The sequence below is a fragment of the Lissotriton vulgaris genome, chromosome 3_1 (assembly GCF_964263255.1).
Source record: "Lissotriton vulgaris chromosome 3_1, aLisVul1.2, whole genome shotgun sequence".
Lineage (NCBI taxonomy): Eukaryota > Metazoa > Chordata > Amphibia > Caudata > Salamandridae > Lissotriton > Lissotriton vulgaris.
In genome coordinates, this window is record NC_141689.1 from 1,620,422,239 (window position 1) to 1,620,435,723 (window position 13,485).

Genomic DNA, 13,485 nt, shown 5'->3' on the forward strand with positions numbered 1-13,485 from the left:
AAACCAAATAAAAAGAATTTTAAAAAAAAGATATGATTTACAACATGTAATTAATCAGATACTTTTGAAACTCAAATCTCCAATCCCTGGGAATGTCAAAGGGTACAGTGATGGATGATGCATTGCTGCATGGCTATAAGAAATTGCTGATTTAAAATATAAAAAGGGTGTAAATGCCTAACTGGTTAGCAACACATTATTTGTAAATATGATATAGTGAGACTCAACTTGAAACATATTTACTAGGGTTGCATATCTGTTCTATTATGAAAAAAGATTAAAGAATATCATAAATATTTTTATAATGTACAAATAACAAATCATGTTAAAAGTTATACATACTAAAGTGTTTTTTAATCCGCAGGTGTCAGTGTGCTCCAGGGTATGCTGGACTAAGGTGTGAAAACGATATTAATGAGTGTGAATCTAACCCATGCATGAACCAAGCCACTTGTATGGACTCCGTGAATGCATACCAGTGCAAATGTCCACCTGGATTCACAGGCACCAGGTGCGAAACAGGTACATATAATTGATTGCACTGTGGTCAGTGGCACTGGCATTAAACAATATATATGCAGATAGCATATCTGGCGTATGTCGACGATATCTCATATGACAAACACATCCATTGTAACTCACTAATCCAGATGCCAACTGGAAAGCTCCTAAATCTAAACCAAATTTCTAAATCACTATAGAACACCCCACTAGCTGCAAATCATGCCATTTTCAGAATACACCGCAGTGTATAAGCTGACATTCAGTGCATCGAACATATTTGTAAAAGATCTATGAACGATTTACGCTGTTAAGGGGGCACTTAAATATGAATTTTTATGATTTCCAGCAGTGGACATGATTTCTACATACAAATAGGAAGAGTCACTTAAGGGTGGAACAGGGAACGCCCACATAGTTACACACCATTCTTCAAAACCTGAAGCGTGAATGAAGCAGAAAAAGGCAAATAGGTGCCTAGCAATATATACAAATATAACCAATGATTTATTATAGCTGATGCCAAAGAGAAGAAGTGTTTTGCTACTCAAATCATCAGTATTCAAAGTTTCATCTGCCATTAAGTGTTAAGTGTTTTAGTGTTTAAAAGTTAGATTAAATTAAAGAAATAATTAACTTAAAAAAAGGGTTAAAAATTTGAACTTAAAAACATAAAAGTATTCAAATTAATACAAACGCACTTAACTATTATTAAATGTTCACTAAATATGAACATTCTATTAAGAGTGCATTTTAAATTTGGTTGACAAATAATATTTATAAAATAAATTAATGTATTTTAAATGTGTAATTATTTATTTCAAAATTTGTTTTATTGGAATTATTCCAGAAAGCGTGTCAAAAGCATTACATAGGCAATTTTCTTCGTAAATATATTTCACCCGGATATACAGACCGTTCATGAGGGTTACAGTTTTCCCACAAGGTCCGTGGCGATTGAACTTTGATATATAACACAGCATCATCATGACATGTTGCTCCCAAGCCCATGTGTCTGAATTACAAACTACCCTCCCTAGAGAGTAACAGAGAAAGGAAACGTAATGATACCTAAAAAAAGGAAAACAAATATAACTGTGATGTCATGGTGCAAATTAGAAAAAAGGTGAGCGCGAGGAGTGGGTCATCGGGGCCTCTACTCAGGCGCTCCCACACTGTGCAAAGATTCCGTCGATGTGGAGTGAAGTTCAATTATTTAATAAGAATATTATTTGATGAGATATTGTTCTTTAAATTGTGATTTTGTCAGGTGTAGGTTAATAAAATTTATTTTAAATTCATTAAATGTTTCTCTTTCCAGTAGAACATTTTAACATATATTTGTTTAGATAATAACCTTTTTTTATTGATCCCCATACCTTCCGGTATGAAAAGCTCCATTCCGATGGGGTGATCTCTACATACATGTGAAAAATTACTAGTAGTAGCTTTACACTAATAAATTCTGTATTAGATGTCTACAATATTTATCTGAGGATGTAGAGACATGCAAGTCTGCATTTAAATGTACATCTACATTCAGAAATGATGAATATCGTAACATTTCAGACTTATACATAAGTGCAAGAGTAAATTCACATCTGAGTAAATCTACACATGTAAATGTAGCTTTGTGAATGGGACCCTTGAACTCTGCCAAATAGTGATAGGCATTCTTCATAACCAGAAGGTTGGCCAATACCCTGTTCCAATTTGGATAGAGGTGGGCTTTATTCTGAGCACTTTCCTGCAACTTTTTGGCACTTTAAGCAAAACCTTTGAATTGCATGCTTTTCCTTCTAAATTCGTGGCCCCTTTCTTTTCCACACTACTGGAATTACCAGTGCCCTCTGTAACAATTATTCGGGGACTGTTCATAATGTGTGCAATAGCGTGAAGTATGTACCACTCAATTGGAGAAACAGAATGATACACATTCAATTTATCAGCACGCTTCAATGGACTATGACACATGTAGCTAAATGAGGGCTACTCAATAATGCCTTGTGCTGAAAATGTGAGCAAAACAGAGACACTCTCAGTGAGCTATATTACTGTCTGAAGTCATACCCCTATAGCCGAGGCAGTCATTGAGAGTGGGTCTCCTTCTGGAGGTAGATATGTTATGATGTGTCCAATGTTATATGTTGATGGATAACAACGTTCTTGAAAGCCTACTTAACTTAATAGTGGTACAGTGATGGCCAAAATGCTGACCTTAAGAAAACCGAAATTGAAATAGAGTCTGGCAAGTACTGGATCATTAGGCTACTCACTATAGCCGACATCAAAAATAAATCTTCAGAGTCAATGGCCAATCTAACTGTTTCACAGAAAACTGGTCTTTGTTTTATAACTGCTGTGGGGTATAGGCCATATACTGCCTCAGTGGAATACCAATAATAAGTTCCATCTTGTAGCTTGTAAATTCCAGTGATATATTGATAGTTTTACATTCTTTAATTGGTCATTAAGTGTACACTGCTTGTCCTTGCAATGTCCTCTTCTTTCTGCCAAAGGAGGGTTAAAAAACTCGTTCATAAGTCATACATACTAATCACCTCAATGTTTCACTGATATAGTCCTTCCAATTCCTACTTCTGGATGCCCCTGACTACGTGATATGATTGTTTTCATTTTTAGCTGGCCTGCGATAGTATGATGTTATCTACTTTCTCTTCTTTCTCTTCCTGTTGTAATGCACTTAAAAGCTGGGAGTAAAGGAGGTTTATAAGTAAGATGAAGAGCTGACAGTTCCCCTTGTCTGTTACAGAACCATCTTCTGGCTTTAACCTGGATTTTGAGGTTTCTGGGATCTATGGCTATGTCTTACTGGATGGGGTTCTCCCGGCCTTGAATGCCATCACTTGTACGCTCTGGATGAGATCTTCTGATACCATCAATTACGGCACCCCCGTTTCGTATGCTGTGGAGGATGGCAGCTACAATACATTTCTGTTAACAGATTACAATGGGTGAGAGTGTTAGCATGGATTACTCACAGACCAGAACTTTCATGTATTTTAATATGTATTTTTATATTCTTGAACCTCAATGTAATGATCTTTGCAAATGTAGTAGAGAGAGATGGGTATGTTATTTATTAGTGCAGTGCCTTTGTTTGTTTTTCACAAGTTTGAAAATGTACTGTTGCTAAGGCATCCTGCACACAGCCCAGAAGAAGTGTCCTTTCAAGTGTTTCAAAATACCGAAGTTACTAAGAGGCAGATTTTCAAAGGCCATGTAAAATTTGTTCTGCACCAGAAAACCATAGCGCTGCTCTGTGTGCGTGAAAGTAAATAGCATGTGCAAAACTAGTCTTGCGTCGTAGCGCAAAGCGTATGTGCGTCATGCACGTCCTTAAAAAAATATCTCAAAACACCGCAAAATGATGCAACGTATTTTGGTGGAAGTCCAAACACACTAAATGGCAGAGAGCCTTGTCCCACAACCCAATCCTGTAGTGCAGCAGTCAGAAGAGGATCCAGCTGCCACATATCTTCTGGGAGGATCACAGGAAAAAAAGAAGAAAAATAAAAATAAAATTTACACCAAAGGAAGTAGAAATATTATTAACTGAGGTCAGCAAACTGAACACCAGCTATTTGTAAACACAAAAATACCTCAAGCCCAAAAAAACACACTTCATGGAATTCCATAGTAGGCAAAATAAATGCAGTGGCACCTACCTCCAGGGCGGCTTAAGAGTGTAAAAAGCGTTAGCATGACATCAAACGCCGTACTAAAGAGAAGTTAGCTCGTAATCGCTGTGCAGCTCAAAAAACTGGGAGTGGACCTGAGAGCACCATTGAGCTTATGGAGGAACAAGTTGGGGCTGTAATAGAACCGGACTTGGCTGTTGTGGTTCAAGGTCCAGACAATGCTGAGCTTGAGGAAAATGAAGTTCAGGGTAAAGTATAATATTACACCCATTTCTATGGATGAAAGAAAGTACATGGTCAATGCAGTCACAATGAGTATGTGTAATGATCATGGTAGTAACTATGTATTTGCATGGCATGTGTGTGTTGGATAACATTTTAAGGGGTAGGTGACCAAACATTTTGTGCTGGGTTAGAGTTAAAAAAAAGTGATGAAAACCAGGACTAAATGCCAATTTGTTATCTTACAAAGATCCAAGCTAGTATCTTAATCCAAATGACAATGAGTTATTGGAATGTCTCGGGGTGTCCGATGAGAGGGACATCCTGCAGCCGTAAAGTTATAATTGAAAAATATAGTTAAATTAAAGTAATATCAGCCCCTATCTTCATTTTCCTCTAAGGTAGCATTTTTAATTGTGCTTTATGGTACCATTATTTACTGCAGAGCAAGCAGTATTGGAGATATTAGCGATGTGGTGTTAAGAATAATAATTCCATATTTACCAATATATAATTAATTAGACGATACATCAGTAGTGGATGTTGTGTGGTAAATATTTTTGTAGGTTTATATGAAAAACGTGTTATTTGGTAGTACTCCTCTGAAAACCTCTCTTGCTACAAACAATGCCAATTTGCTAAAAACAAATACATAGAACAAAGAAAAGTGGTTACACTAGATTTAATTGGGAAATATTTACATCCTTGAAAGCAGCAACTAATCTGCTCTGGTAGCACAATGCCGCCTTAGAATAGTTCTAAGTAAAATAAAAAAGACAGATTGTTAAAAGGTTAGGGCATAAATATTGTAAAGTAAATCGAGTTAGTTGCGATAGGATATGAAAAAGATGCTATATTGTGGAAGGCACTGAAAATTCAGTTATTTTAATGGCCTCAGTGAGGTTTTTAGCTGTCTTTAAATAATGATGATTGATTGCTGATGAACATACGAGTATTTTTTTCCATTGGGTCTAACGCTGGCTGTCACAGGTAGACTCAGGACCGATTATAACTTTACGGCTGCAGGTTGTCCCTCTCATCGGACACCCCGAGACATTCCACTAACTCATTGTCACTTGGATTAAGATACTAGCTTGGATCTTTGTAAGATAAAAATACTCCACCACTTGAGCACACAGAACTGCCCATTTCTTTTCGCTTGATCCCCACACTTTTATGGCTTAGCTCAAATGGTTTGTTGATGTAATATTACACACAGGGGGCTTAGTCAGGGGTTGGCAGGCTGCACCCCTTTCCATCCGGTAGATGGAGGGATGTGCTCTGTTGCCCTGGTGGAGTACAGCCCTCCTTATTGAGAGCCCTTCGCCAGGCGGCGTGCTCTGCTGAGTTTGTGGTGTATACCCTGCCGACAAACTCGAAATATATCCACAAGACAATTGTTTTGAAATATCTTATGCACTGATATTATTCGGATGTGTTTTGAAATATTTTAACAAAAAATATTCTTTACTTCCATTGCATGAACCAAGATGGCAAGCTAGTATTCGCTGCTCCGCAGAGATTTGCATGTTTACCTAATAAGACCAGTGGTGCCACTGTTGCTTAATGCATAGCTATCAGTGGTGCAGACTGTCCAATGCAGCAGTGCCAGAGGTGGGAGTGGGCCCAAGAACAAAGACACTTTCAGCCTTGAGAAGGCACCTAAAAAAGCCTATTGGAGTTTAAAAAGTGAACAAGTATTAAATATTACTTCAAAAAATGTTTTTTATCTTGTAATATTTGCTGTGCATTCAAAGACAAGAGGTCAAATGTCAGTCTAATATTCTGATAATTGTCTGGTTATTCTTTTAACATGGAGAATGGTGTTTACTTATCTTTCATGTACTGAAAAGTATGAGGATTTTGTAAAGTGAACTACATGACAATTTTTCCGGTGTAAAAAGAAAGGTCATGGGTAGTAATTTTCCTCTAACACACAACTAAATGTATATAAATTAACTGTACGCATATTTCAAAGTGAAAAAAACAGGAAAGCAAAAACGTTATGTTTTTTTTCTAATGCTAGAGTGTGGTAGAGATTAATATGGTCAAAGCAAATCAAGACACTTTACTTGGTGATGCACAAGTCACAAATATTCACTGAAATCCAGTTTCCATACATTGTTGTTTGTGCACTCTATAGGTTTATCAGTGAAATTGTACATCTTTGCAAATTTAGGGGTCATTCCAATTGAAAGCGAGCTGTCTATAAATGACAGTGGCTACCACACCGGGCTTTAGGGATATATTTGTTGCAGTGGGCTCCGAAATGCAACACCCGCTACATACTACACCCATATCACTTTTCTGCTAAATGAGTTTTGGTCATTTGCAACACTTGTTCTTTGTGTGATACATAGATTTTTCAGAATCCCTATGAGTTCAGTGATGTAACATTGATGACAGTATCGCTAGTCTAAAGATCTTTCAGCACCACTGCCTACTAGGGCCACAGGAGCTCTAACAGTGCTGGGAACATGCTGTTAGCTCCGTCCAATTACCTCAGCTGTAGGAGTCACATTCTGAGTAGCGGAATCTACTGAAGCACCTGTTGGGGAACTGCAAAGGTCTCATTGCGCTCACACTGAATGGCCAAGCACCGCACATTCTCGCTACTTAAATACAAAGTGTGCTGTTCGGCCCTGGTTGCCAGTTGCCAGCAAAGGTCGAAGAAGAAGTTATGCCTATGCTGCTAAGTGGCTTCTGAAGACAAGACAGTCACAGTAACCACAGGGTTCAGCCTGACAAGTGGAGGCTTGACAATGGCACTTAGCAAAAAAACATAAACTTATTTAGGAAAGAGCTGGAACTGGGAAAATTAATGATTGAAGCATTGTGTGTTTCATTGTATGGTAAGGAAACGCACAGGTAACTTTAAACATCTTCTTTGGGTCGCTAATGTAAAATTCTTCCTTATTAAAACCAGAAGTAGGAATAGTTATTCTTCTAAGACCCATGGAAACTGGCAAGAATCTTGGAAAACAAGAAGTTTCTCCTCAGAACGAGATATTGAGAGAGGAGGAATTTGAGTAACTGTTATACACAGTGCTGTGGTTGAGGAAGGCGAGCCAACTAATTAACAGGAAAAGATGAGTTAAGGGTCCGTCTTGGCTCTAAGAGCCCATCTTTGCTCTACGAGTCCAGGCACTAGCAGAGCTATGGGAACATATGCCATGGAAATTTTGCAAGATTAATAAAGTAAAAATATGATAAAGTGTCTTCAAAATTCAAAAAATATATTTTTTAGAAGCCTTTCATCTTAGTACATCATATTATATCACTGCTTTGAGAGGAGTTTTTAAAAGTGATAGTTTTAAATATGCCTATAGAAACATTTATACCCCCACCCCCACTTTTATAATACCGTTAGTGAACTAAGAGGCAAGTCAATTGTCATGTGCACCCTATATGTGTGCTACATTCTTATTTTACACAGAGCAACATTTCAGTACATTAATTCAAACACATTGGAATTTTTTTTCACTAGCACTCATCCTCACATATTTCAAGGTTTCTGATATCCAAAAAAGAAAACATAAGAGACATGATAAAATAAAACAATTGCCTAGGATCACACACTTTGTTTAAGTGGCCAAGCTGGGATTGATTTCTGGTCTCACACTGTGTAAGTTAGCCTCTAGATTGGTATAGCTTTCTTGCTTCCCTTTGACATCAAAGTTTAATGTTTTGTTTTTCATTCTCCGTGCATGAGGTTAGAGCGGGGGTAGAAGGCAGAAGACTCGAGAAAGCACAGCTCATTTTGGACTTGAAGGCTCAAGAGGAACTTGGGATGAACCAGACCCTAGCATTTTGCTTCACTCTGGGCATTTTGCTTTACTCTGGGTATTCTGTGTCTGAAATAAACTCAAATGCTGCTGCCATTCTGATACCTGTTCAGTATGTGAGGATAGCCTAGCTTGCACCAATAATGACTATTTAGTTCCTGGGCTGCATGTGAAGGTAGCTTACACTGCTGTCTGATACTGCACATTGTGGGTGTGCTTACACACAGGCTTGGATTGCTCCTGCAAATGCTGTCCATGTTCTGTGCATGCGAGGAAAGCTTGCAGTGTTTCCGATCTAATTAGTATGTCTTCTTGGGTATGAGGGGATCACATACTTCTGCCTTGTGCTGTTGCTGTTTTGCATTTGGAAATCTTAGTATGCATGTGAGCCAAGCTTGCACTCCATGGCTGTTTTCTTACACTTGTACCAAGATAAAAATGCTGCTTGTTCATTGTATTTGAGGGGTTGAAATGTGCTGCCCAGTGCCATGTCTTCAAAGGAAGCTTGCATTGGCTCTCCCTAACATACTGCACTAAGTCCATGTCTTTGAAACAAGCTGCACTGGCCCAGGGTACCACACTTGTTCCATGTCTTTAAAGTCAGTTTAAACAGGCCCTACAATGCCACACTCTTTCCATATCTTTGAACAACGCTTGCAGTGGCCCTGCAGTACCACATTCGATCTATGTCTTTGAAGGAACACTGCACTGGCCCTGCAATGCCACACGTTTTCCATATCTTTGAAGAAAGCTTGCACAGGCCCTGCAGTAGCATACCTGTTCCATGTCTTTGAAGGAGGCTTGAACTGCCTGCCACTGCAGTACCACACTTGCTGAATGTCTTTAAAGTAAACTTGAAGTGATCCTGCAGAGCAACACATCTTTCGTGTCTTTCCAGGCAGATTGAGATGTTCTTGACTAGGGCTATTTGCCTTATGCATGTGAGACAAAGACCCTCTGCGTTCCTACTCCCTGTGCGCTATCTGGGTGTTTTCAGTGCTGACCAAAAGACTGTTTTAGCTGTCTCACCGGCCTCATGTTTTCTCAAATATAATCTTCGTTAGAGAAATGGGTTTTAGGCAAGTCCACTTGAGTTATTCATCAGACAGTATCATTCACATATTAGTTCAGCCCTTCAGAACAGCATACATACAGTTTTTGCCTGTTTACTCTAGGTTACTCTGCATCCAGAGAAGCCTGGCCTCAGAAGAAATTTCCTTTAGTTAATGCCCCAGCAGCTCACCTGTAATTGCTTTCTAGTGCTAATTGAAGAATGAGAGTACCAGCAGCTCGGCTGCCGTTACTACTGGACCAAAACTTTCTCATGCAGAGCACCAGGCATCACTCCTGCAAGATTTAAAACCATGCCAACCTAAAACACTATTCTTCATACTCTGTCATTTTTACTGTTCCAAGATGGCAGACCACTGTAAAATGTTACTTTTTACTTTTTTATTGAAGCACATTTAGCTGGCATATTTCTTTCTTCCTTCCTTCCTCCTTCCTTCTCTTCATTCACAAAGGATAACACCTCCTTGTTTTTTTAAAGTGGGACTTTTTTCTGATGTCAAGCATCTTCAACACACAAGACCACAAAGATCATACTCATCAGTCTGCAGTGCTGGTCCAGGTGTAGTTGATGGGAGATTAGATAACCTCAGTGGACATTCAGTTTTCAATGTAGCTTACTTCAAGAGATTTGAATTACACTAGTGGACTGATATTCAACCTATGCCTCATGGGTCATCATCTGTCCAACCTCTGCTCCTTCCTAGTGAACAGTGAATCTCTGTGTGAGCAGTATTCTTATGTAAATGAAGGATAGCTTCCATGTTTTGAATGCATGATTAACAATATCCTTTTTGAGTGCATGGTAAATGGTCTATTGGTTGAAAGTTCTGCCTCTGTGAGTTCCGAGTGAGACCTATGCCGTTGTGAATGCAGAATGAGGCATGTGAGCATGTGAGGGCAGAAGTGTGAGTGTAGGGCGCCAGCATACGTCATTGTGGGCATGCGCTTTCCATGGGCCAAACCTATTAGCTTTGGTAATGCTTTAAGGTTATGGCTTTGACTTGCAGAAATGCAGTTGAAGGACTAGAAATGCAGTAGTCGGTGTATGAGAATGGTAGTGAGTTATGATATGGAAGCTGCAGACTCAGCAAAAGGAGGTTGAGGAATGGTGGGGCAGCTGACCGGCTGAGATGTCACCCTGTTGAGGAGGGAAGTTACTTTGCTTCCACTAGGGCCTCTTTGCAATCTAGCTAAGCCACTGGCTATTTGTTTTATATAATAAACCAAAGTTGAGTGGGCAGCATTATCCTTCATTCTACCTTAGAAACGTAAAATACATAGGAAGCCATGTACTAAGGTTGCATGGGAGCTCAAGCATTGATATGCAATTTGTGTTATACCTGTGGGTTTTTATAATGGTATTTGCATCAACGCTATTCTTAACACCACGCAAGGGCCTATGCAAAACCTTAGTAAATAAACTCCATAAAGTCTTCATCAGAGTATTATTATAAATAACTCAAACACTGGTTGTGAATAGATCCGTAGACACAACATGTATTGAAAGATTGTGCTGTTGTGCCTGGAAACCGTCTGAACTGAACACAACTTTTATCAATTACCAAATATTAATTGAAACTAGAGGAGGAACAAAAATAGGAGCAATTTTATAGATTGGAGGTAGAAGAGATTTCTGTAGCATTTTCTGGGCCCAATGTCTCCTACGTACTTTTGCCACCAAAACATTTCCACTTCTCGGTCCTCCAATGGACCTTGATGTGTGCTAAGAGGGGTTGGATATAAAGGGTTTCAACAGTCATCCAATGAGGACCAGGAATTGGATGACTGCATTACAAAATGGAAATCTAACTCATGTAATTTACTATTAACACAATGCTGTGAAGATATAGGATTAATACCGTGGGCACATATCTCCTGAAGTAACATAGGCGGTAGAAAATCATACACACTAAGAGTTCAAATAAAGCAATACAAAACAGTAGTATTTAATGTGCTGTAACTTTTTTAATTCGATCTTCTTTAGTCATCCAATAAAACTCAACTTTGAGAATGCTCATTCACTCTAAATAAGAAATTCATGATAACTGAACAAATTTAGTTCATACATTTAGCTTATCAAATCTTTAAAGAAATTAGGGCATTGCCAGAAATAGGACAATTTAACAAAGAATGAATCAGTACCCAAAGCTCTCAAATTCAGGAAGGAAGGTGACATTTCTCGTTATAGTAGTCTCAGAAGGAAGAGACAACTAAGCATGTGTAGCCCATTCGCTAATTAGGAAAGGAAGCCAGGTGAGTCTGCATCAAAGTTCTGGAAATCTCCTTGATCAGTTTGTAAATAGAACTCCGGCCGTCTGTCACCATCATCAGCTGCATAAACGCACAAGAGTCTCCAAGAGCAACAAAACTCTCCACCGAATTCTCTAATAAATCTTTCTCATCAGGCAATATTATATTCTTAGCATTTCTGGGGATGACACCTCCTGGTGTCACCTTATCTGATCAGACCACTTAGTTCATTGGTCAGTTCATACTGGAATGTGGATCAAGTGACATAAAGAAGAAACAAAATGCAGAGGAAATAGCTGGAACCATTACGCAGTGCTTAAATTATCCACATATGAAACATCAAACACTGCCCCTTTAGCAAGAGTATGTTGAAAAGTTCGAAAGGGCAATTTTCCGAGGCAAGTGTCATGTCAATGGTAACATAATTGTAGCAAAATATTTATACGATACATGAGAACTCAGGAGGGAATACAATTTGTTAAATACAGATTGTTACATTTTGAGTGATTCTCTCACATTCAGTAGGCTTAGCGAAGCAAAAAACTACATGAATACAGTTCGGCCCATGTTACCTTAGGCTAATGTAATGCAGAGACATATAGAAATGTAAGCATCATGGGCCTTATTTATGAAGGTCTTGCGCGACTTTTACGTGACTTTTAAAATGGGAAAAAGACACGCACCGGTGGCGCAAGGCCTTCATAAATAAGGCCCCATATTTTTATGGAAACAAGAAGTTGAGATTTCAGTGTAATTTCTGATGCACTTAGGAACATTAGTATGATCAAGATTAAGTCAAGTAGAAATAAGGTACTACTACATTTGTAAGTACCAACATGTATATGCACTTTAAAGTGTATCTTAAATGTTCTCGTTTCTAGCATTACAAATGCATGTCTAAAGAACATTTTCTGAAAGTTTCGTAGATGCATCTTTTAGTACAAAGGTGTGGCACCTATTTTACTCGTGTCCTTTTTGGTGCACATGTCATCACATATAAAGTTTAACCAAAGGTGTAGCCTGTTATTCACATAATCATATCAATAGGCAATAACAACCATAATTAAGCATACATTCTTAGTATAAGACTACGAGATGTCAGATCAGCCAAGAACTTTATTGGTATGAAAATACTGGAAGTAAGCTCAGCAAAACTGCTCGAGGATTGTGAAAGCAATAAAGCTGCTGTGACCCATTACAGCACAACACTTCAGAATGCACTGTTTAAATGATAAAATTCACTATCAAAATCATGAATAATTATACTATTTTATGCATCTCATTAGTTACTCTTACATTTTATATGAAATGCAAAACGATTAGAAATAAATTCAATAAAGTGAGAATTTCATGGTTTGGCCAACTACACAGCATGGCGGACGTGAGCTAGAAGAGCCCAGTAGCACACCCTGACACCGGGGCATTTATATGGGATCAGGGCAGGACCCTTGGCCACAAGACAATCTTGCAAATCGCACAAGGGAACTGCGGGGACGGCCTGCCAGTTGCGCAGCTTCCAGGCGCCTCCGTGCAGCTTACTGAAGGCTCCACATTGGGGATCAATGAGCTGGACGATGCTGCAACACGGGCCTTAGTCACGAATGATGAGGCAGGGCTGGCTCACAAAGGGAGTGAAGGCGGATTGTATCTTTTAGAAGGGGGTCCGGTCGGCAGCCATAGAGGAACTTATTGCGGTGCCTGCAGTGAGGTGTGCCACATATTACACTGTGGCCTATCAAGTGCTCCTGCCAAGTATTGTTGCTGTGAATCGGCCACCGCTGTACTACAGGTGCCACTGAATAATGGAAACAGTTAGGTGCGCGGACTCTGACCCACCCTGCAGAGATGGGACGCCCTAGGACAAATCAGACAGAGCTCCCACCTCCAGATGGCCCATTGGGAACAGTATCAGACACGCAGATGGGTGGTCAGGGCATGGATATGGTACCGCCTATGGAGCCCACTAGTACTGAATTAAAGTTAGATTTAATACT

At 39.1% G+C, this 13,485-nt stretch overlaps 1 protein-coding gene across 2 annotated transcripts in view; it reads left to right on the forward strand.

Moving 5' to 3' along the window:
- The window catches only part of SVEP1 (sushi, von Willebrand factor type A, EGF and pentraxin domain containing 1), a 1,018,759-nt gene that overhangs the window by 639,996 nt on the left and 365,278 nt on the right, over positions 1-13,485 (forward strand). For both annotated transcript variants that reach the window (XM_086962106.1, XM_086962105.1), the window contains exons 25-26: positions 365-522; positions 3,275-3,476. In XM_086962106.1, coding sequence (XP_086818232.1) covers positions 365-522; positions 3,275-3,476 — 360 coding nt within the window. The remainder of the gene's footprint in view (positions 1-364; positions 523-3,274; positions 3,477-13,485) is intronic.